Source organism: Agelaius tricolor, unplaced genomic scaffold (assembly GCF_023055355.1).
Source record: "Agelaius tricolor isolate 1412-34295 unplaced genomic scaffold, bAgeTri1.0.p SCAF_12, whole genome shotgun sequence".
In the NCBI taxonomy this organism is placed as follows: domain Eukaryota; kingdom Metazoa; phylum Chordata; class Aves; order Passeriformes; family Icteridae; genus Agelaius; species Agelaius tricolor.
In genome coordinates, this window is record NW_027269272.1 from 24,797,728 (window position 1) to 24,821,954 (window position 24,227).

General features: G+C 49.9%; 2 protein-coding genes across 3 annotated transcripts; one reads left to right on the forward strand and one right to left on the reverse strand.

Annotated features, from left to right (window-relative positions):
• The first annotated feature begins 784 nt into the window (after window positions 1-784).
• CARD8 (caspase recruitment domain family member 8) lies at window positions 785-14,446 on the forward strand. Of its 2 annotated transcripts, none has more exons than XM_071438178.1 (15): window positions 785-874; window positions 2,818-2,849; window positions 3,537-3,653; window positions 4,157-4,207; window positions 5,695-5,742; window positions 5,831-5,877; window positions 5,991-6,040; window positions 6,669-6,889; window positions 9,344-9,594; window positions 10,657-10,791; window positions 11,035-11,173; window positions 11,895-11,948; window positions 12,044-12,127; window positions 12,658-12,927; window positions 13,499-14,446. In XM_071438178.1, the coding sequence occupies exons 1-15, from the start codon at window positions 846-848 to the stop codon at window positions 13,516-13,518; spliced, it is 1,548 nt and encodes a 515-aa protein (XP_071294279.1). In that variant the 5' UTR covers window positions 785-845; the 3' UTR covers window positions 13,519-14,446. The 2 variants fall into 2 exon arrangements, with proteins under 2 accessions (XP_071294279.1, XP_071294281.1); XM_071438180.1 differs by having other exon boundaries at window positions 3,597-3,653.
• A 347-nt stretch (window positions 14,447-14,793) lies between these two features.
• Window positions 14,794-24,137, reverse strand: LOC139595160 (uncharacterized). Its single transcript, XM_071438183.1, has 5 exons — window positions 18,424-24,137; window positions 17,299-17,406; window positions 17,150-17,191; window positions 16,924-17,028; window positions 14,794-15,945 (listed from the first exon to the last, which is right to left on the reverse strand). Exons 1-5 carry the CDS (start codon window positions 18,694-18,696, stop codon window positions 15,547-15,549), a joined length of 927 nt encoding a protein of 308 aa, XP_071294284.1. The 5' UTR covers window positions 18,697-24,137; the 3' UTR covers window positions 14,794-15,546.
• Between the last annotated feature and the right edge of the window lie 90 nt (window positions 24,138-24,227).

Here is a 24,227-nt window from a genome sequence, read left to right on the forward strand (position 1 = left end):
CTGGGTCCCCCCCGCTGCAAGGGGCACAAACCCAGGTGGCTTTGGGGGTTCCCAGCCTGGAGGAGCCGGGGTGGGGTGAGGGGTCTGAGGGGCTTTCCTCGCCTGCAGCCCCGGAATTCCCCGCTCCCAGGGACTGCAGGGAGGTGCCCAGCACTGCTGGGGCTCCGGGATTTATTGCACTGCTGAGAGGCTCCAGGAGCTCCAAAACGCTCCTGGTTAAGAGGCTTTTATTCCCTTTTTATCCCCCTTTTTATCCTTTTTTTTTTTTCTTTTTTTCCTTTCTTTTATTTTAACTTTTTCTTTTTTTTTTCCCCCTAAGCAGCTCTGCCAGCCGCAGGCAAATCCTGACGTGTCCACGGCCAGGTTGGACTCGGCTTGGAGCAACCTGATCCATGGAAATCGTCCCTGCCCATGGCAGGGGGGGCGACACGAGACGAGCTTTGAGGTCCCTTCCCACCCAAACCATTACAATATGTGTGATAACACAAATATCTTAATAATTAACACGGAATGCGCCCAGAATATGAAAATTATCTGTTTATTCATGACTTACATTATGATTTTTTTTTTTTCAATTATGAATTTTTTTACATGATGAATTTTTTTACATGATGAATTTTTATCAGTTTATTTATGAATTACATTAACGAACTCGTTAATGAATTACGGTTGTGTCCGTACCTACACCGAGGGGGGGCATGAGACGGACACCGAGGAGCGACAAGGAGGGGGCGTGCCCGGGGCGTATCGGGGGCGTGTCCGGGGCGTGTCGGGGGCGTGTCCCGCTGGCCCCGCCCCCCCACGCGCGCAGGACGCGGCCGTTCCCGCTCGGTGCCGCTGCTGCGATGTCCGGCCCGGCTCCGGAGCCCGACAGGTGAGCGGGGCTGGGCCGGGCCGGGCTCGCTGCGCCCCCCGGGCCCCCCGGCAGCCCCCGGACCCCCGCCCGCCCCGCGGCTGCGCGCCCTCCCCGCCTCCCTGCCCGCTATTGCCGCCCCTCGCTGTCCCCCTGCACCCTCCCGATGTCCCCCTGCACCCCCTGCACCCTCCCGCTGTCCCCCTGCACCTTCTACACCCTCCCGATGTCCCCCTGCCCGCCCCGATGTCCCCCCGCGCCCCCAGCCCCACCCCCCGCATCCTCCCATCCCCCACCCACCTGCATCCCCGCATCCTCCATCCCCTCCCGAGCGCCGTTCCCGGGCACCGGAGGGTCCCGGCCGTGCCCAGCCCGTCCCGGTGGGTGCGGGCGCCCGGCCCGGCCCTGCACCTGCAGCGGGGCTCGCTCCGAGCCGGGGCCGCGCCGCCGCCGCCGCAGACAAAGCGCGGCTCCCGCTCCGCCCCGGGCTCCCTCCGCCTCCCCCGGGCTCCCCCCGGTGCTCCCGGTGCTGCCGCAGCGCCGAGCGCCGCTCGTGTTTATCTGCCCGTGCCTTTATCGCGCCGGGAGCCGCCGTGCCCGTTCGCAGTTGATGGTTACAGTTATTAGCGGCGTCGTGCCCGCCTGCTCGCTCGGCTGCGTTGTTGTTTCTGTGTTTTTCTGTATTTTCTCCCTCCTCCCTGCCCCGTTTCTGCGCCGTTTGCCAGCGCGGGAGGAGGGAAATGCAGCTGGAGGGGTTGGAGGGAAGCGATCCCGATTTTAGCAAGCCAGCACTTGGTGGAAGGGTTGAAGGGTTGCACAAACACTGCCTGGCTCGGCTGCCGGCCCTGGACAGCATCCAGGCTTCATCCAAATCCTCCAGATAAATAAATTTACTCTTTTTTTTTTTCTTTTTTTTTTTCTTCCAAGATACAGTTTGGAAGAGCAAACTGTTGTGTAATTCCTTGTGGGGGGAAAAGCTTTCCCACTTCTTCCTGCCCTTGACCCAGAAAGTTTTGCAGCCCCTTTGCTGTGCTTTGCCAGGATCCCCCAGCTGAGCTCCTCAGGAATCCTCACTCATTGATTTTCCTGCCTCTGCTATTCCCATCTATTTATTTCTTTTTCAATTCTGAGGCTGAGGGCCCCAGTGTGGCCCCCCTGGTGATGCCCACTCATTCCAGGGGCACTCCATGAGCTCCCAGGGTGGCCAAAATCACCCCCCAGAGCTGAGCAGCTCCCAAAACTCGGCTTCACCATCCCCAGCATCTCTGGGATGCGCTGTGGGATTGCACCGTGGCCTTCACAGCTCCCAAAAAAGGCTGGGATGCTTCTTCCCTGCCTGCTCCTGCAGCTGCCCCTGGCAGGGTGGAGGCTCTGGGGTGGTTCCTGGTGCCACCACAGTGCAGTGAGCTGGATGTCACCTGCTGCTTTATGGTGGCTGCACCCAGGGCCATTCCCTTCCTCAGGGCAGCTTTTCCTTGCTGGCTCTGCCTGGCAGATGTCGTGGAGCTCCTGGAAAAGGTTCCCAAGCAGGATTTTAATCTGTGGGTGATGCACACAGCAGGTTTCCCTTTTCCAGGGCGGGTGGAGCTGGAGGTTGGTGTGGTTTGCCACAGATGGCTCTGCTGGAGAGCAGAGTTTATCTGGGTCTCCTGCCTGCCCGGAGATTGCTTGGATTGCTCCCAAATCCAACGGGCACTGACACGGGCGCCGGGTGCTTGGCAGAAAGGGCTGGGAGCAGGAGCTGCTGCCGGTGGGAATCGTGTCCAGGTGTCCCCAGAGGGGCCAGCAGGGAGCCAGGGCAGGGCTGATGCTGCAGGAGGGGAATGTTGAATCCCCAGCCCCCAATCCCCCCGGATTCCCGGGGCTGGGAGCGGTGCCAGGGCAGGGAGCTGGGAATGCTGGCCCTGTGGGAGTGTGGGAAAGGGCTGGCAGAGCTCTCATGTGTGCCTGCTTTTGTCTTCCAGCGGGGCTGAGTCCCTCTCCTCCGATGAAAAAGGTACAGGGACTTTGGGAATGGGAGTGGGAATTCTGAGACTGGCTTTAAAAACCATTTGGAAAGGTATAGGGATCTTGGGAAGTACCCATCCTGGGGAATGGGAATTCTATAACTGGCCTTAAAAAACAATTGAAAAGTACACTGCTTTTGGGAAATGACTGTCCTTGGGAATGGGAATTCTATAATGGGATTTATAACCAGTTGGAAATGTACAGGGAATTTGGGAAATGCTCATCCTTTGGAATGGGAATAGAAATTCTATAATGGGCTTTAAAAAAACAATTGAAAAGTACACTGGTTTGGGGAAATGCCCATCCTTGGGAATTCTGGAACTGGCTTTAAAAGCCAGTTGAAAAGGTACAGGGATTTTGGGAATGGGAATTCTGGAACTGGCTTTAAAAACCAGTTGAAAAGGTACAGGGAATTTGGGAATGGGAACTCTGGAACTGGCTTTAAAAGCCAGTTGAAAAGGTACAGGGATTTTGGGAATGGGAATTCTGGAACTGGCTTTAAAAACCAATTGAAAAGGTACAGGGAATTTGGGTAATACTCATCCTTTGGAATGGGAATTCTATAGCTGGCTTTAAAACCTTGGTGTAAGCCCTTTGTTTATGGATTCCTTTGGTTTTTATGCTGGGTTTTAAAATGCCTGTTCTTTTGTTATTTATTCCCTTTCTCTGAGTGCAGAATTGGCAAGAGAGGAGTTCAATCCCTCTCCAACTCTTCCTCCCTGCCTTTCCCTTGCAGAGGTGACGCCCAACGGCATGGAGGGATCATCGGGGTCGGCCGAGGAGCAGCCGGAGGGTGAGCCCACCATGCTCAGGGATTTGGGATTTCCTCACTCCTGGGGGGGGGGTGCCTGCTCCTGCATCCCACATTTCCCCCCAGCCACATCCCAGAACACATCCCTGCCTTCCCAGTGCTGGTTTCTCTCCAAATGCCATTTGTAAGAATAATTAATTGGTTGGTGCCTCCACACGAGTCACAGCTTGTGGGACACACGGCTCCCACCAAGGCTGCTCCCACCTGCCTTGGAAAGCCATAATTTAACTGGGATGTGCCATGGGTGGAGCTCCAGAATCATCCCAGGTTGTGGAATACAGGAGATTTCAATATTCTGATCACCCTTCAGAAGGGCCTGCGTGACCCCAGAGTCTCCCCTGGTGTGGGATTTGATGCTCTGATGTTTTTCCCTGCCTCACAAGTTCTTTTTTTTCTGTTCCATTATCTAACCTGCTGCCTGGCCTGCTGGATCCAAACCTCTGGGTGGATCCTGGACTCACATTCCACCTGTGCCTGTTTTTAAGGAGAAGCCAGTTCTGAAGACAGCTCCAGCAGCAGCTCAGAAGAGGAGTCAGGTGAGCAGGACATTGTGATTCATTTACTTGTAATCCCTTTTTTACAATTGATGTTCAGTTTAAACCAGCTGCTTCTCTTGGATATAATCTCACAGTTATTAGGGAATGCTTGCTCTGATTGCTTTCCCAATAAATTTTTTGGGAGCCAATGATTTTCTGTCAATGATCAAAGGGCAGCAGCTTGGAAGAGGAGTCAGGTGAGCAGAACATGATGATTTATTTTTCTGTTTGCTTTTTAAAAACTGATGTTCAGTTTAAACCAGCTGCTTCTCCTGGGTATAATCTCACAGTTATTAGGGAATGCTAGCTCTGATTGCTTTCCCAATAAAATTTTGGGATGCAGTGGTTTCTGATCACTGATCAAAGGGCAGCAGCTCGTGCTGCTTTCACCACACAGACACAGCACCCCAGACACAATACCCACGGGTATTTTTACACCACAGCAGTTTTCCAAACACCAAGAGGCCATAAATTTCCTTAAAAGTTGGCAACAGAAGTGGCCAAACAGGATGGACAGGAAAATAATGAAAGGAAGTGTTTGCTGTCGGTGGGTTTGTGCTTCCATGGGATCTGTTGCCAGCATTTGTGCTGCTTTTATGTAACACTGATAGTTTAACAATCCCAATGGTTTTGCTGGGCAGATGCAGAGGAGTGGGATGGAGGAAGGCTGTGGGTGAGTGTGGTTTGTTGTGCCTGTTTGCCCCTGCTCAGCAGGAGGAAGGCAGGAAGGATTCCAGGCTGGCCCAGCCTGCAGCTCCATCTCTTTGGGAAAAGGAGCTGCTGGAGAGCATCCCTAGGAAATGAGGGGTGGAAATGAGGAGCTCCCTCCCAGAGCTGGGGAGTGTTCCTGGGGCTGTTCCAGCCCTGCTGGGTCTGGGGCACACAGCCAGGGCTGGCTGCTGCCTTCCTGCCTCTCCCAGCCCGTGATTATCCCAGGGGGGATTGGGGTTCCAGGATAGCCTGGGACAGCCTCCAGGACCCCTTTGGCCTGGGAGGGAGCTGGGATGGGGAAGCAGCTGATCCTGGCAGCTCTGCCACTCCCCTGCTCCCAAATCAGCCCTCAGGACACAGCCTTTGGCCTGAGGTCTCAGCTCTGCTGGAATTCCATCCTGTTGGGTTCAGCCAGGAGAATCCAGGCACTTTTTGGGGACAAGCGCCATGCAGACAATGTGGTGTTTTCTTGGGAAAGCTGTTCCCAGTTTCCATGCTGGGGGCTGAACCTTGTCCTTGGCACCATGAGGCTCATCCCAGGATAAATCTTTTGTTAACCCCTGTGAAAATTCCCAGGAGTTTGGGCAGTTTAGGAGCTTTTGGGCAAATTTGTATCCTGATGTTCATCCCCAGGCTGTGCAAAGCCTGCAAGTACTCTCAGGAATGTTCTCCTAAGGTGAATTTAAGCAAATGGAATTGTGGGGCTGTCCTGGGTGAATGTGGGAGCAGAAACCCCCTGGATATTGAAATATTTACTCCAAACTCCTTTTCCCTAGATGAAGAACAGGAGGAGAAGGAATCCCCGCCTTACTGCCATGAGTCAGGTAGGAACAGATCTCCTGAGGGCTTTGTTTTACTGCCTGGCTGTTTAATTACCTGGCTTTTCATGAGCTCATCTTCCTCTTTTCCCAGTCGAAGGGAGCTACTTGCCACCCTGTGAGCACTGCAGGAATGAAAATGTAGGTTTGTGGGGAAAGAAATACCCGCTTACTTTGCATGAGATCATTTGCAAACTGTAATTCTACTCTCTCCTCACCTTTTTAAAGATAATTTTTTTAAAATCTATTTCCAGGACCAGAAGGAGCAAGTGACCCCCAGGAAACTTGCTGGAGGACAATTCATGTATGAATTTTTTTAATGTAATGGGTTTGAGTTTACATTGTTGTCATCAAGGTGCTTCAGTCTTGGGGTGGGCAAACAGCTCATTTGCTGCACAAATGCATTTGGATTTATACTGGGAGGTGCACCCAGATCCCTAAACATCACAGTTTAGAGCCTGTGCTGCTTCCAGATCCTGGTCCAAGACAACTCCTGGGAGGGTTTTCAGGATGTGCCTCGTCCTGCTGCAGTAATGAGCAGCAGGCCCATTTTCATGTGCTTATTTCAGCCTGGCTGCACAGGAAGCATCTTGTCCTGCTTCACCCTCCCCTTCATCCCTGCATTGTCCCTGGGATGCTGCACTGTCCCCGCTCTGTGTGCCCTGGGGTGGTCCCTGTGGGATGTCCCTGCAGGACGTGTCTGCTGGCTCTGGGTGTTATCCACAGGAAACACTGGACACGTCACTGTGCCCTTTGCGTGAGAGCAGCTCCTGGCACAGGAAGTTTTATGCAAAACTCTCCTTTTGCATAGGCCGGGTGAGCCCTGAGCCGTTTTTAACAGCCCCAAAGCAGCCTGGAGCACGCTGTGGGCAGGGACAGAGCGCGAGGGAGTCCCTGGGGCAGCCCCTGCCGAGCTCTGGTGTCTCCTGCAGGGTGCAGCTGGACGCAGAGGGCTCCTACCAGTGCAGCAGCACGGGGCTGATCTTCGAGGTGACGGGCAGGGCCAGGGTCACCTACTGCCTGCTCTCCTGGAGCAAGTACGCGCAGCTGGTGCAGCCGCCCTGGATCGTGGGCGGGCCCCTGTTCGACGTGCGCTGCTCGGCGCCCGGCGCGCTGCTCTCCATCCAATTCCCACACTGCCTCTGCCTCGGGGGTGAGTGGGGCTGCTCGGGGGGGCAGGAATTGGCAGAATAATTGTTATAATAATAATAATAATAATAATAATAATAATAATAATAATAATAATAATAATAATAGATTGGTGTTGTGGTGGTGTGGGCCCCAGGACGAGGTGACAGATGACAATTGACTCCCAAGTTCTTAGACAGCTGATATAACATGTAACATATATAACATATATAACATGTAACATATATAACATGTATAACATGTATAACATGTAACATATATAACATATATAACACGTAACATATATAACATATGTAACATGTATAACATGTAACATCTGTAACATATGTAACATGTATAACATGTAACATGTAACATATATAACACATGTAACACATAACATAACATTATATTACATTATTATATATTATAATTATATTATAATTATAACTATTATATGTATCATATAATTACAATTATAAAGTATATATTTATATAATATAATTATGTAAGATATATTATTATTGTTATATAATATATAATATTATATAATTATAAATATTATATATAATGTAATTATGATATAATTATAATTATAGTAAATATAATTATATTGTATTATATTATAGTTATATTATAATTATATTATAATTATTTTATATTATATTAAGAAATTATATACTAAAACTATACTAAAAAGAATAGAGAAAAGATACATCAGAAGGCTAGAACAAGAATGAAAAATAAAAACCTGTGACAGACTCAGAGTCTGACACAGCTGGCTGGGATTGGCTATTAAATAAAAACAATTTACATGCTGGGTAAACAATTCTCCAGATCACATTCCAGAGGAGTAAAACGTGGAGAAGCTGAAGCTTCCCAGCTTCTCAGGAGAAAAAATCCTGGCGAAGGGATTTTTCAAAAAATATTATGGTGGCAGATTATATATAATATATATAATATACATATATATTATACCTACTATATAAATATTGTAAATATAATATATTATACATATATGATATATAATTTTATATATTATATTTATTATATATAAGTATCTAATATATATAATTATATAATATATATGTTATAATGATTATAACAATAATTATAATGATTATATATCATTGTTATAGTTCCCCTCCCTCCGAATTATTATAATTTTGAAATTTAGGGGCTCTCAGGACATGTGGGAGTAGGAATAACAGTTCTTTATCAGGAAAAGAATAAAAAAATAGACACTGTTGAGAGAGAAATGGAACTGCAAACAAGTTTCAAAAGGTGGCCTTGCAAATAAGACTGTGTGGTTTAGAGAAATGGAACCATGAAAGTGACACTGTAGTAAAAGCCAGGAAAAGTAATTTTAAATGATTGACTTTAAAACATTTTTAGTCTAGTGTGACAAAAGCTAATAAACCAAAAAACATTTACAATATAATTAAAAAACAATTAACTTCTAATCATAATAACGTAAATTATAACATCTATATTATCTCACCCTTCGTGTAAAACTAAAAATAATTTTTTTTAAAACACCTCTCAATTACCTCATTTCTAAGTAAAAAATGAAGCTTAATCCAGCAGCAGTAGTACAAAAAAACCCTTCCAGAGTGAGAGCAGGCCCTGCCCCCCTGTGTGTCAGGGGGTGGCACAGCCCCATCCCATGGGGGCTCAGCCCTCCTGCAGTGCCAGCTGTGGCTCTGCTGGAGCAGGGATCCTGCACAAGGGGGGAGTTTTCCTCTGCAGTTCCAGGGCTGCTGGAGATGGGCCTGGGCTCCCTCTGGCCATGCAGGGCAGCAGAAGCTGCTCCTCTGGGAATGCAGGGCAGCAGGAAGCTGCTCCTCTGGGAATGCAGGGCAGCAGGAAGCTGCTCCTCTGGCCATGCAGGGCAGCAGGAAGCTGCTCCTCTGGGAATGCAGGGCACAGGAAGCTGCTCCTCTGGCAATGCAGGGCAGCAGAAGCTGCTCCTCTGGGAATGCAGGGCAGCAGAAGCTGCTCCTCTGGCAATGCAGGGCACAGGAAGCTGCTCCTCTGGCAATGCAGGGCAGCAGAAGCTGCTCCTCTGGGAATGCAGGGGGCAGAGGCTGCTGTGCTGTCCCAAAGCTCAGATTGTACCCAGGTAGGAATGCTTGGCTCCTCCCCTGGGCGGAGCATCTCCCCATGGGATGATGGGATTGGATCAGCCAGGCAGGGACACTCACTGGCCATGGACAGGAGATAATTAATAATGAATGGCCCATGAAGAGCAGATAATTAATAATTAACAACCCATTAACAGTAGAGATCTGGAGGGAGGACTGGCTGTGGGAGAGATAAAGAAAACTGCCCAAAGAACAGCAGAGAACTGCCCCAGCTCTGACTGATGGGGATAGAGCACACACCCCAGGCACAGCTTGACATGGGGGACGTGTGGGGGCATCCTGGCTGTCCCCAGCTGCTCCTGGCTGTCCCCAGCTGCTCCTGGCTGTCCCCACAGGTCAGGGGGATGGTGTGGCATTCAAGGTGCTGCACATCAAGGCCGGTGGCGCGGCCATCGAGCCCTCGGCCGAGTTCTCGGCGTCGCACGTCAAGTGGGTGGTGAGCTCCCTGTCCCCCGTGGGACCCCTGATCCACAGCCAGGAGCCCCTGCAGTACCACGGCGCTGTCATCCTCTACAAGGCCATCGACGAGCACCCCTCCCTGTCCTTCTGGGTCTACCTGGCCACCAACAACGACTCCTTCATCAAGGTACAGCCCTGGCTGGGAGCTGCCCCTGGGGAGGGTGGGTGGGTGAGGAGTCCTGGTTCCATGGTTTGGGTGGAAGGGAGCTTGAATTCCATCTCATCCCACCCCTGGATGGGCAGGGACACCTCGACTGCCCCAGGCTGCTCCAACCCCAGTGTCCAACCTGGCCTTGGGCACTGCCAGGGATCCAGGGGCAGCCACAGCTGCTCTGGGAATCCCATCCCAGCCCCTCCCCACCCTCCCGGGGACAATTCCATCCCAATATCCCATCTAAACCTTCAGGCTTTGAATTTGAAGCCATTCCCCCTTTTTTCTGTCACTGCATCCCTTGTAAATTGTCTCTCTCTGACCATTTCCATTTCCCTTCTTTATCCGAGTCACTTCTCCAAGGTAACAAGAGGAAACAGCCTCAAGTTGTGCCAGAGGAGGTTTGGATTGGATATTAGGGAAGATTCCTTCAGGAAAAGGGTGGCCAAGCATTGGAACAGGCTGCCTGGGGCAGTGCTGGAGTTCCCAGTGAAAATTTGGGGATTTGGGAAAGCAGCTGACAATGGATTCATCCATGTGCCACCAATTCCCCTGCTGGCAAGGGTCACATCAGAAATGACCTCTGAGGAGAGCAGAGAAAAGGGAGGCCATGGGACTAACCCTGGATAAAATTCCAGCTTCAGAAAATTCCTTGCCTTGCCCTGCAGTGGGTTACAATTAGGAAATTGGGTTTGTGGGATCATTCAGGAGCTCTGGCAGGAGCAGGGCTTGAATTGACCCTTTTACAGTGAGGACAGGGACAAAAACCTTCCTTTTCCTCAGCTTGCAAACTCTCTTACCTCATTTCAGCCCTGTGGCAGAACAGCTGGAGGGGTTTAGTGATGCTTTTTGAGTGTGGTGGTTATTCCTCAGCTTTCTGGGAAGTTCATGGAACAGATCATGGCTGTTCTGTAAAGCTGAGGCCAGACAACAGCCCCAGCTGAGGAGCCACCTGAGCACAGGTTTTAGATGTTAAATCCTTTACTGAAATGAGTAACATTGAAATATGAAGCTTGAAATGGTGTTTTTAAATTTTAGGATATCTCAAAGGCTGTAAAGCACTCAAAAAGGAAATTTGTTCAAATTGAAAAGCCCCCAGTATGCCAAAAGTTACTGCAGGAAGGAAAGAAGTACAGACTGATCTGTGAGCCAGAGGCTGAAATAACTCCTGAGGTGAGTCCCTTGCACAGCTCTGACCTCCTGCACTGCAGCTTCCCTGAAAATGTGCCACAAAAAAAGAACCATTTGCCTCTTGGAGTCCTAAAATTTTGGGATGAGATCCTAATGCTAAAGTCAACAGCAGAACTGTGGGGAAATTGGAGTTTGGTTTGGATCTCTCCCAACAGCCAGTTGTTGCCTTCTCTTTCGTTTATTTTAGGTAAATATTTACATTTCTCTGCTATTTCTGTTGTGTAGGAGATTGAGTTTGTTGACGGGTCACTGCTGAAGCTGAAGAGTTACTTTGAGGTGTATTTGGAGAAGCCTGATGACTTCACCTTGTCCCTGGTGGAGCAGGACTCAGATGAGACTGTCTGGAAAGCCAAGCTGAGAGAGAGTGAGTCCTTGGCAATGGGGAATGGTCAGGGAGGGATGGGGGCACCTCAGAGCCCCCCCAGTGCCACCCCAGGGACACTTCCACTGTCCCAGGTGCTCCCAGTCCAGTGCCCAGCCTGGCCTTGGGCACTGCCAGGGATCCAGGGGCAGCCCCAGCTGCTCTGGGCACCTGTGCCAGGGCCTGCCCACCCTGCCAGGGAATTCCTTCCCAAATCCCATCCAAATCCCTGCCCTCTGGCAGTGGGAGCCATTCCCTGTGTCCTGTCCCTCCATCCCTTGGAAATTGTCTCTCTCCATCTTTCCTGCAGGTCCTCCAGGCACTGGAAAGCCCCAGTGAGGTCACCCCAAAGCTTCTCCTGTGCAGGGTGAACAATCCCAGCTCTCCCAGCAGAGCTGCTCCATCCCTCTGCTCATGGAATGGTTTCATTTGGAACTTAAAGACCATTCAGTTCCAGCCCTCCTGCATATTACTCCATATATTATCCATAGGATTGTATAATATAATAAAAATTTGCATATTATTGCATTATAACTTGCAATCTCTCTTGCCTGTTTGGGCCTGCTGCAGCATGTGCAATGAAAGGGGGAAAATCTCCTTCTGTCAAACCTGAGGGGTTGGAATCCCCCCTTTGTGGGTTCCAACTTTATCCCTGGGAATCCTTGGAGCTGGGGCCCAGCACTGGGAACTCCTCACTGACATTTCCCTGCTCTGCCCTCCCCAGGGGATTGGATCCACTATGACCTGAACAAGAACGAGCAGAAGAGGAGCACAGGCAGTGAGTGATGGCCCTGCAGGGTGGGAGCCCTGCTGCCCTCCCTGGCCCAGGGGACAGCAGGGACAGCAGTGACAGCACCTCTGCTCCCTCCCCAGGTGTGAAGAGGAGGAAGCCAGCCCTCAGCATCCTGGAGGAAGAGGGGCTCCACAGCAAAAAGCAAAAAACCGGCGGCACTGCAGGTGGGAAAGGCTGGGAAAGGACCTGGTTGGGATTTGGTGTCCTGGGACTGGAACTGAGCTCAGTCTTCAGAGGTTTTTCCCTTCCCTGTGGAATGGTCCAGGCCTGGGGAAGAGCAGCTGGAAAGGTGTCTGGTGGAAAAGGGGCTGGGGTGATGGTGGCAGTGGCTGGACATGAGCCAGGCCTGGCCAAGGACGTCCTGGGGCTGTGATTGTCCCCTGTGCTGGCACTGCTGGGGCTCCCCCAGCCCTGGGGCACTTCTGGGTTCCTCACAAGGACCTGGAGGGGCTGGAGCGTGGCCAGGGAAGGGAATGGGGTTGGGAAAGGGGCTGGGGAATCCTGAGGGAGCTGGGAAGGGGCTGAGCCTGGAGAAAAGGGGAATCAGGGGGGACCTTGTGGCTCTGCACAGCTCCTGACGGGAGGGGACAGCCGGGGGGATTTGGGATCCTATCCCAGGGAACAGGGACAGGGGGAGAGGGAATGGCGAGGGCAGGCTCAGGGTGGATTCTGGGGAAAATCCAATGTTTTTCAGATGTAATGGGAGCAAAAAGCTTAACAGACAAACAGCTGCTGGTGATTGCCAAGCTGCTGGACCGGCACTGGAGGGAGATGGCCATCGAGTGCCTCCAGATGGAGATGAAGGACATCGATGACATCCGGGCCTCGGAGGACGACGTGACCATGCAGAAGCTGCTGGTGCTGAGGAAGTGGAGAGACAGGGAGCAGGGCCAGGGCACTGCAGAGGCTCTGCAGAGGAGCCTGGGGGAAAAAGCCACCTATGAGATCCTGCAGGCACTGCAAGGTATCAGCTCCCGGGGAATGAACCCATCCTGCCTCGGCTGGGGTTGGGAATTCCATCAGGGAATTTACCAAATCACCACTGCACCGTTTGTTCTGGAGGTCACAATTGTCTCCTTTCCACTTCCAGCAGTGACTTTATTTCTTGTGGTGTTTTTATCCTTCAGGGGCTGTTACAAAATGAATATTTTTGCCCCGAGCATGGAGAGCACTCCCAGCATGACCTGGGTGTCCAGAGCAGTTCTTGGGATTTCCTGGAAGTCCTAAGAGGAGCTGTTTGGGTCTTTAGTTCAGGAATGGTTAATTAATGGTTAATTAATGGTTAATTAACACCTTCCCTGATAGAGAACTTGCTGGTTCCATGATTAATTCTCCCTGGAAAGAACCTGGCTGGAAAAGGTGGAGAGCTCTTCCTCTCAGACTCTGTGCCACAGCCTTGTGCTGCCTCAGGGCAGGGAGTTTTTTGTACCTTTATTTTTCAACGTAAACATTTTTAAATCCAGTTTCTCTCAGTTTGAGTCTTGCAGGAGCTTCCAGAGGTTCCACAATCCAGGTGTGTTTTTCCTTTCCCTCAGGTTTCCTGGCTCAGAGCTGAGCCAGCTGGAAGGAGGAGGAGGAGGAAGAAGAGGAGGAGGAGGTGGGAGCTTCCCAATCCAACCATTCTGCTCCCCTGGGATCCTGCTGGGGCTATGGAATGTTCCTGGTGGGAAGTCCAGGCAGGATCCTCCAGAAAAACGTGAATGGAATTTGGTGTGGGCAGGAGCCACTTCCAAGGCTTTCAGGAGAGGTGGATCCCGGAATTCTGGGCTTCACCCCCAGGCAAAGCCCCTCCAGGAGGACACAAACACTGGGAGAAGCCACTTGATCTTTTTCATCACCTGGAAAAGATTTTTATTTCCTTCAGGGAAAAAACAGGGAGAAGAATTCCCCTGGAACCTTTCATCCCCTTCCAAAGCCACTGAACTGCCAGAATCGTGAGGTGCATTGGATTTCTCGTGGATCAGGGAAGAATAATCCGAAACTTGTACCAAATTCCTTGGCATAATCACTGTATATATGGAATTATTGTACAGATCCTGTGCATCCAGTCCTTGTTAAGCTGTGGTTCTGCTTCCTGAGATTCCCAAAGATGGGAACACCACTGTGAACTCCAGGCAGCTCGGAATTTCCCCATGGAATTTCTTCTCCCCTCTTTTCTGTATAGCTTGTCTGCGTTTTTTACGTTTTGTAATTCCTTTTTTGTATGAGAAACTTTTTATACTTCTTTTTGGTTTTTTTTTACTTGATTTATTCGAACTTGGATAGAATTTAGGTGCTTAAAATGTGAGGTGCCGAAATCTCTGTGCTGCAGGATTGGAAAAAAATTGGGAAAAATGGAATTTGCAGAAGAGAGGAGCAACCAGATCCAGGACTGGCTTGTTTTTAAGGCTGTGGGAGACTTGGGATCATCTTCCTCTGTGTATGTTTGGGAAAGGAAAACAGACTTTTGAAAAATAAGGATTAAACAGGAAAATTATCCATTATTTCCATCTGAATTTTGATTTTTGTTCTAGTTGGATGAAGTATTGGGAAGTTGTTGATTTTCTGAGAAGAGGAGGAGGATGGAAGTTGTTCCTCAGCCTCTGGAAAAGCTGGAGGTGGCACCAAAGGCATCCAAGGGGTTTTTTGGGATGGAAATCCCAAAATCTCCCATCCCATTCCAACCCCTGCCAGGGGCAGTGACACCTTCCCTATCCCAGGTGTTTCCAAGAGGGAAACTTGGATTTTGAAACAAATTACAGGGAGGTGCCTTCCAATGGCAGCAATATCCAAAGTATTGCAAAGGATTCGTGGTGGATCCCAAGGGACAAAAAAATCACCGTGGTTTGGAAGGAAACCTTGATTTTATTAGGCAATAAATAGAATAAATAGGGAATATCATAAATAAATCGTGGTCTAGAATGGAATATCATAAATAAATCCAGGAATATCATCATAAATAAATCAAGGAATAGAATGGAATATCATCGTAAATGAAGGAATATCATAATAAATAAATCAGGGATTATAATCATAAATAAATCAAGGAATATAATAATAAATAAATCCAGGAATATCATCATAAATAAATAATGAAATAGAGTGGAATCTCAAATAAATAAAGGAATATCATCATAAATAAATAATGAAATAGAGTGGAATCTCAAATCAAGGAATATCATCATAAATAAATCAAGGAATATCATCACAAAGTGGAATAGAATAGAATATCATAATAAATGAAGGAATATCATCATAAATAAAGGAACACCATCATAAATTATGAAATAGAATGGAATCTCTAATCAAGGAATATCGTCATAAAAATCAGGGAACAGAATGGAATGTCATCCCAAATAAATAATGGAATAGAATATCCTGAGTTGGAAGGGATCCCCAAGAAAAGAAATGATCATGAACAGCTCTCAGTTCCTGAGGACTCAGCAGAATAAATACGGATAAATCAGAGTCAGGAACGTTTTGGTGCTCAGATGTAGCTTAAATCCCAAAACCCCGGGAATTTAACAAAGGGGCTTAAAGGGGCCCAAGCTGTGGGAATGCTGTGGGGTGCTGGGTGTGTGCTTTCCCCCAGGATGTCCCGGGGTCAGGGGGAGCTGAGGAAGCTCAGCACCCTGGCGATGGTGACGCTGCGGACGCGCAGGGCCTGGAGCACCCCGCAGAGCCGCAGCCGCTCCGGGAACGGCGCCGATCCCAAAGGCCCCGATGGCCCCAATGATCCCAATGGTCCCGATGGTCCCGATGGTCCCAATGATCCCAGTGATCCCAATGGCCCCAATGATCCCGATGGTCCCAATGGCCCTGATGATCCCAATGATCCCGATGATCCCGCTGATCCCAATGATCCCGATGATCCCAATGGTCCTAATGGCCCTGATGATCCCAATGATCCCGCTGATCCCAATGATCCCGATGATCCCACTGATCCCAATGGTCCCGATGCCAGCGGTGCCTCCGGAACCTGCCCGGTGCTGCTGCCCAGGGCCTGCAGGGGTTGGAAAACAGCTTAAACCCAAAAATTCCTGGGATTTTCACCCCCTCAGGGAAGAGTGGCAAGAGTGGGATGGAGGATGGGTCAAACGGAAAATTTGGGATGGTTGATTTCTTGTTAATAGGGAAAAAATTGGGATATTTAATTTATGGTGAATAAAGTGAGGGAAGAATGTGGGGTATTTAATTTGTCGTAAATAGGCTGAGGGAAAACTTTGGGATGTTTAAATTATCATTGAAAGGGAAAAATTCGGGATATTTAATTTATCGTCAATAGGGTGAAGGAAGAATTTGGAATATTTAATTTGTCCTAAGTAGACTGAGATAAAATCTGGGATGTTTAAATTATTAAAAGGGAAAAAATTGGGATATTTAATTTACGGTGAATAGACTGAGGGAAAAATTGGGATATTTAATTTGTCATAAATAGAGTGAGGGAAAAAATTAGGATATTTAATTGATCATGAATAGAGTGAGGGAAAAATTTGGGATATTTAATTTATCATCAGTAGAGTGAGAGAAAAATTGGAAATATTTAATTTGTCATTAGTAGGATACATTTTGAAGTATTTAATGATAGCACTAAAGGATTCAGGATAAAATTTGAACTATTTAATGATAGCATTAATAGGGTACATTTTGAAATATTTATTTTACCCTGAATAGAGTGAGGGTCAAATTGGAAATATTGAATCGATCATTAATGAGGTAAATTCTGAAATATTTCATGATTGCATTAATAGACTGAGGCTAAAATTTGAAATACTGAATCTTATCACTAATAAGGTAAAATTTCAAACATTTCACGATTGCATTTATAGACTGAGGCTAAAATTGGATTTATCAACCTTTAGCCCACCCTGTGTCACACCTGGTGCACCAGTCTGTTAGATTCCAATATTTGGAGGAGAAATGGAGGTTTTCCTTCCCTAATGGCTGAATTTTGGGGTCTGTGGGGGGCAGGAATCCTCACCTCCATCATCCCATCGAGAGCTGCCAGCAGCTGGGGGTCAGGGAGGCTCCTCAGCTGAGCCCTGTAGGCTCTCACGTCCTCAGAGATGCCCTGCAGGCATTTTCCCTGGGGAAAATAAATAGAATTGTCAGGAAATAAATAGAATTGTCAGGAAATGTGGGAGTCTGCTGCTCCTTTAAACATACAACGAGGAAAAGAAGGAGGTTTTTTTAAAATTTCTATTTACCTCATCAAAAGTTGATTTTTCCAGGACTGGGCAATTTCCAGGCTGCAAATTGGAATTAAGATTTGTGATTTAATGGGAGTGTGGATGATACATTCCATGAAACCATGAGGTAACATTTAAATGTTATCTGTCATTTCTCTGTGTTTTACCCCTGGATCCTCAGCTGTGCAGGCTCTGAGGGTGTTCATCTGGTTCTCAGTGATGTCGTGCAGATCCACCTCCTCAAGGGTGCATTCAAACCCCAGGGTGTTGGATTCCTGGGGTGAAAACGGGAAAAAAAAGGGCCCTTGGAAGCTTCATGAGGCAATTTCTATATTTTTATACATTTATCTGCAAATAGACACAATTTGATACACAATTTCATGTATCTGTGCTCAGATGAACCCCAGGAATGAGGCTCTGTGAGGACCATGGTTAAATATGAAATGCAGAAAATAGTTTGGGGACTGTCACTGACGTCCTGGGGCCACCACTGACATCCTGGGGCCACCACTGACATCCTGGGGACACCCCTGCCCTCCTGGGACCATCCCTGCCATCCAGCAGACCAAAACTGCTCCAGCATTTCCAGGTTTGTTGCCACCACTGCCCCATCCTGCCCTCCTGGGTGCCACCACTGCCCCATCCTGCCCTCCTGGGTGTCACCACTGCCCCATCCCTGCCCTCCTGGGTTCTCAGCAGCCCCTGGTTTCCCAGCCGGTGCCTGGGGACCATCCCTGCCCTCCTGGGGACCACAGTTACTCCATCCCTGCCTGTCTTGGTGCCATCCCCACCTTTCTGGGTATCACCACTGGCTCCTCACTGGCCTTTGGGTACCTTCGCCCCCTCTCTGGGTACCACCACTGCTCCATCCCTGCCCTGTTGGGTACCACCCCTACCCATCCCTGCCCTCTTGGGTACCACCCCTACCCATCCCTGCCTTCCTGGATACCACCCCTACCCTATCCCCACTCTCCTGGGTACCACCACTGCTCCATCCCCACTCTCCTGGGTACCATCCCTACCCATCCCTGCCTTCCTGGGTACCATCCCTACCCATCCCTGCCTTCCCGGGTACCACCCCTATCCCATCCCCACTCTCCCGGGTACCACCACTGCTCCATCCCTGCCTGGTTTGGTGCCACCCCTACCCATCCCTGCCCTCTTGGGTACCATCCCTACCCATCCCTGCCTTCCTGGGTACCACCACTGCTCCATCCCTGCTCTCCTGAGTGCTACCCCTGCCCCGTCCCATCTCCCCACATCCTCCCCGTCCCGTCCCGTTCCCCGCGCACCTTCAGCCGCTGCGGGGCGGCGTTGGCGGCCTCCAGGAGCTGCCGGGAGCGGCTGAGGCAGCGGGCGGGGGCGGTCAGTGCCCGGTCGGGGTCGGTCAGTGCCCGCTCCAGGCTGGGCAGGGTCTGGGCCGGGGGCAGCAGCAGCAGCAGCAGCGCCAGGCACAGCAATGCCCGCCCGCTGCCGTTGCCGCTCCCGCTGCCATTCCCGGAGTTATTCCCGGTGCTGTTCCCGGTGCTCCCCGGGCCGTTCTCGCCGCTGCCGCTCCGCTCCATCTCTCTCCGTCCGTCCCCGGCGGGCACAGCTCTTATAGAGCCGCCGCAGCTGCGGGATTTCCCCCCGGGCCGGCCGCGCTCAGAGCGCTGGGCCGGGAATCCCGCACGGCGCTGGGGCGGGCTGGGCACAGCTGGAGCGCCTTCCTCGGGCTCTGCAGGCACAAAGGGCTTCCAGAACAGTGGGCTTGGCCGGGGTCAGTGAGATAAACTTCCACGGAATCGCAATATCGTGGGATGGTTTGGGTTGGAAGGGACCTTAAAGATCCTCTCGTTCCAATGGCAGGGATTCCACTGTGCCAGGGTGGCCTTGGGCACTGCAGGGATCCAGGGGCAGCCACAGCTGCTCTGGGAATTCCATCCCAAGGGCCTCCCCTCCCTCTCAGCCAGGAATTCCTTCCCAAAATCCCACCTAAACCTCCTTCTCTCTCACTTTTAAGCAATTCCCTCTCACTCTGTCACTCCATCCCTTGGAAATCGTCTCTCCCCAGCTTTCCCATTTCTATTCTTTATCCTGCTTTCCTCTCAAGGATGAAGTGACAGGACAAGAGGAAACAGCCTCAGGTTTCACCAGAGGAGTTCACGTTGGATATTAGGGAATATTCCTTGATGGAAAGGGTTGGAAGGGGCTGCCCAGGGCAGTCCCCATCCCTGGAGGGATTTAAAGCCCTGGGGAGGTGGCACTTGGGGACAGGGCTCAGGGGTGGCCTTGGCAGGGCTGGGGATGGTTGGACTGAATGAACTTTGAGATATTTTCCAGCCTAAACCATTCCATGATTCTCTGATTCTCTAATGACAACCTCTCACTGGTGAATATTTGTGAAAACCTGCCTGAATGTTTGATTTTGCAGAAATGCTTTGAATCATCAACAAATATTTCAATATGGTCTCCTATTTTTGGTGGCCACTCTCAGCTGCCCCAAAAGGCTGCAGAAAATTTTTCTGTGCATTGGGACTGCCATGAAGTCACTGGGATTTTTGCTGTCAAACTGCAAGGGAGCAGGATGAATCAAGAGTTTTATATTGCATTTTCAGGTTCTTTGTATTTTCGCTGTTTCCTATAAGAAGCCTGTGGCGTGTCCTGAGACTTCTTTTAGCCCCAATAGCAGCAGTGCCTCATTTTCCAATTTCTCTCTGTGTTTTCCACTCCTGCCCCGTCACTCCACCGTGGGCTGTGGTTTCCAGCTCGTGTAGGAGCCGCGGCTTCCGAGAGCCAAAAGCGAAAGAGAATTTTGGGATGTGCAGCAGGGCTGTTCCTGAAAGGCGCCACTTTGGCTTTCCAGGTTTCTCAGTCCCTGCTCCACGAGGTTTCCCAGCAGGGCCAGAGCTGGGCTGGGATTTGGGGTTAATTTTTTGGCTAAATTGGGATATATCCCAATGATATCCTACAGATCTCTCCTGGAGTCCTTGCTGGGATCCCTGGCAGTGACCCAGGCCAGGCTGGATGGGTTTGGAACACCCTGGGGCAGTGGAAGGTGTCCCTGCCCATGACAGAATGGGATGGGATGGGATTTAAGGTCCCTTCCAACCCAAATTCTGGAATTTTATTTCTGGTGAGTGGAAATTTTTTCCCAATGGAGGAAGAAATCCATCTTCTCCTCCTTCACCTCAAAGCACCTTCTGCTTGACCAGGCTTAACCTGAATGAAAAATCTTGATAATTAATATTTATATTAATCATATTAGAGCAAAAGGATTTGTTTTGTACATTATAATCTATTTAAATAAGAGAATTACTCCTTGAGCAAGTGCAGTCCCAGAGGAATGGGAAGCAATGCTGAAATGGAACGGGAATAATTAAAGATCTGTGATGTTCCTTTGTATTTATCTCATGGAATCATAAAATCATGGCATTTTTTAGGTTGAAAGGGGCATTAAAGCTCATCCAGTTCCACCTTCCACTGTCCCAGGCTGCTCCAAGCCCCAAAGTCCAGCCTGGCCTTGGACAATTCCATGGACCCAGGGGCAGCCACAGCTGCTCTGGGCACCCTGTGCCAGGGCCTCCCCAATATAATAAATGTAAGAAATATATTAAATATAATAAATATAATTTAGATAATGAATATTGTATATCTTATATATCTTATAGATCATTTCTATATAAATATATAAAATCTATAACTGTAAAGTTAGCAGCTGTATGATTTTTCCACAAGAACATATAGTTCCACTACCTGTATTTCCACCAGAAATTACTTTTGTTGGAATTATCCTCCAAGAGCAAAGTGAGGCTCATTCTGGGTCTCTATAAATTTAGATTTGATCTAATGCAGTCAGAATTCGGGGAATCCCTGCTCGGGGCTCTGCCCTCCCCCAGATCAATACCCAAAAATCCTGCTTGAGACCGAAAGGGAAAGCACAGATCAGAAAGAAACCCGCTGAGAAAAGCCCCAAAGCCCCAGCCCTGGGCTCAGTTTGGTTTTGAGGCCTGGAGAGTTGAGAGATGAGAAATGGGATCAGCTCCAGCCTCGCTCTTCTGAAAAAGCGGGAGGTTCCTGGAAATGTCCTGCCTTTGTTTCACCCTTGGCTGCTCTCCCCTCCAATAAACAGAAATTGAATTTTTGCCTTCGTTTTGGCCAAAGGACCAAAGGTTTCCAGGTAAGAATCGTGGGCATCACCCTTGCTTTGAGGGAAATGAGGTTTGGGGATGTTTCCTGCCAGCTGTGGGATGTTGTTTCTCCTGGAATTTAAAATTACATGGATTTTCCTCATTAACAGGCTCCAAATACTTTGGGAAGGTCATGGAGTCACTCGTGACGTCCCCAGTGGGAAGGGTTTGGTTCTTTGTAGGGCAGCCCTGTTGCCTGGCATTGGAAATGGCAAGAATTTTATGGCTCTAATTAAGCAATAATTACAGAGAAATAGAAATTAAAGCTGCAGGGTGATTCCATCCCACCCAGCCTGACGAGCAGCTGCAGACAGAGATCACTGCTCCCTCCACTAAAAAATGGGAAAATATCTCGTGGATTGGGATTTCTGGATGCAATAAATAGAAGTGACCTGATCCTATTTGCCACTCACACAACCTGTGGGATATTGAATCATTTATTTGCCTCTGGATCATCTTTTGGGAAGCTGAAAGGTCAGATTTATCACCAGAGGAGCCTCACTGACAGAAGCTCTTTCTGATTTGGGTTGGGAACTGATGGCTCCATAAAACAGGAGGAAAAAAGGGTCAGGAGAAACTTTCCTGGGGTTTTTGTGGCTGTTGGTCCTGATTCCTTGTGGAATTCCCTGGAATTCCTAATCCCTAACCTCTGCTTTTGCTGGTATTTCATCAGGGATGATTAAATGGTGTTTCTGGAGCTTTCTTGGGGTGCTGGAACCTCTAAAATCCTGGCTCAGTCACCTGCACCTCTTGGCTCTTTTTTTTTCCAGTTGCCACCAGAATTCCTGAGATTTCCCCATGATCCCTGCTGGTTCCTGGCTCCTGGATTCCTGGGAGCACCCAGCTTGGGATCTCCAAATTTAGAGGCTGCTGTTTGCAGGCTCCAAAGCTCCAATCCCCTCTCCAGGAGAAGGAATTCATCCTGGGAAGGGGTGAAGCCACTGGGAACGCCTGGGGCAGGGCTGGGATTCCCTAAAAAGCCCTCAGGGTACATTTGGGGCAGGAAACTTCTCCCACTGAGCTGGGAGGAGCAGAGATCAGGGAGAAATTCTGCCCTGGGAGGGTGGGGAGGCCCCAGCCCAGAGAAATTGTGGATTCCCAGAGAAATTTTGGATCCCCATCCCTGGAAGTGTCCAAGGCTGGGATGGATGGGGCTTGGAGCGGCCTGGGATGAGGGAAGGTGGAACTGGGTGATCTTTGAGGTCCCTTCCACCCCCAACAACCCAAACCATTCCATGATTTAGTGATTCTATGGAATAAACACAGAGGAACATCACACACAATCCCACAGATCCAGGATTATTCCCATTCCCTGCCCATGGAACTGGGATTTAAGGTCCTTTCCCACCCCAACCCATTCCAGGACGTTATGGCTCCCTGTGGGTCCATCAGCCCTGTGGGGTTTGTTTTAAATTTCCACAGAATTAAGAGGAATAAAAACCTCCAGGAGCTGCAGGGAGAGCTGCATCCCCCTGGAAATTTGGGGATGCTGTGAGCTCATCCTCCCTGGGCCTGGCCCAGGGCTGTGGGTGAAGAAGGAGGTGATGCCAGCTGTGCCCGTGGTTTCCTGCCACTTTCGGGGAGCTCTTTCTCTCTCACTTTCAGTTTTCACCCTTGACAGGATTTCTCAGCTCTGGGTGCTTTTTCTGCTCCCTATCCCCCCCTGGAACCTCCTGGCTGCGGGTGCTGTGCTGGGCAGGCAGCAGGAAAGCAGGGATGGGGAAAAGCAGGAATTTTGTCCTTGCTGGGGTTGGATTTGCCCTTTCACCTCACAATGGCTCTGCAGGTGGAGAAAAGAAAGAAATCTGATCTTGGATGAGCAGGGGCTGATCAGGGAGATTTATTTCAGCATTTCTTTGATGCACCATAATTTCCCAAGTGCCATTAATGATGGAATTCTCCATTCCTGAGGAAGCTGTGCCAGGCCAGCAGCTGAGGAAGCCCAGGAGATGCAGAGCTCAGAGCCTGCAGAGCTTGGGGCCACCTGGGAGCTCTGGGGTGACCCACGGGCACAGAATTCCCTGGGTTCCTGTCCTGGGGCCCTGGGCTTGGCAGGAGTGACCCCCAGGAATGTTGTGCCCAGGGTTTCACTGCTGCTCCTGCAGGCTGGGCACTCTCCTGGCAGGAATTCAACCCCCAGGACCAAACGTTGTGGTTTTGCTGTGCCTTGGTGAGGAGAAAAAGGGAATTGGTGCAATTAGGGAAGGGAGGAGCTGACCTAGAGCAGGTTAGAGCTGCCAGAGTTCTGTGGGGAAGGTGGGGAAGGGACCTTTAGTCCTTCCCACTAAAACAAGGAGTGGGAAAGCTGCAGGAAAGCCAGAGGGGGAATGGATTCCCACTGCCAGAGGGCAGGGATAGCTGGAAATCCTTCCCTGGGAGGGTGAGGAGGGGCTGGGGTGGAATTCCAGAGCAGCTGGGGCTGTCCCTGCATCCCTGGCAGTGTCCAAGGCCAGGCTGGACACTGGGGCTGGGAGCACCTGGGGCAGGGGAAGGTGTCCCTGCCATGGGAATGGGGTGAGATTTCCCTTCCAACCCAAACCATTCCATGATTTTGGGATGATTCCTGGTTTTGGGATGATTCATGGAGCTGGGGAGGGCAGCCAGCTCTGCTCTGGGTGCTGTGGCTCTCACAGAGGGCACAGGAATCCCCTGGTTTCCCCCATGCCAGGATGTGGGGGACAGCCAGGGCTCCCTCTCCTTCCAGGAGGAGCTGGCAGAGCCCAGGAGATCCCTCCTGCCCTGTGGCTTCCGTGGCAAAAATAAACATTCACTGCAGATGCTGCAGAAAACGGAAGGGCACCAGCTGGGCACCGGGAGCTGCAGAGCTCATGGCATTTGCCCAAATGGAGCTCAGGGCATTTCCCCAAATGGAGCTGTGACCAGAAATACAACAAACCAGAAATACACCAAACATTCAACATAAACAC

Bases quoted from the DNA above. Each gene is read 5' to 3' on its own strand.
- LOC139595160 (XM_071438183.1), bottom strand. From the start codon at position 18,696: ATGGAGCGGAGCGGCAGCGGCGAGAACGGCCCGGGGAGCACCGGGAAC. The intron at 17,029-17,149 runs GTAAATAGAAAT...TATTTTCCCCAG, and splicing joins AAAAATCAACTTTTGATGAG to GGAAAATGCCTGCAGGGCAT. The intron at 15,946-16,923 runs GTGAGGATTCCT...CAACCCCTGCAG, and splicing joins CTCTCGATGGGATGATGGAG to GCCCTGGGCAGCAGCACCGG.
- CARD8 (XM_071438178.1), top strand. From the start codon at position 846: ATGTCCGGCCCGGCTCCGGAGCCCGACAG. The intron at 6,041-6,668 runs GTATGAATTTTT...TGTCTCCTGCAG, and splicing joins CTTGCTGGAGGACAATTCAT to GGTGCAGCTGGACGCAGAGG. The intron at 6,890-9,343 runs GTGAGTGGGGCT...CTGTCCCCACAG, and splicing joins ACACTGCCTCTGCCTCGGGG to GTCAGGGGGATGGTGTGGCA.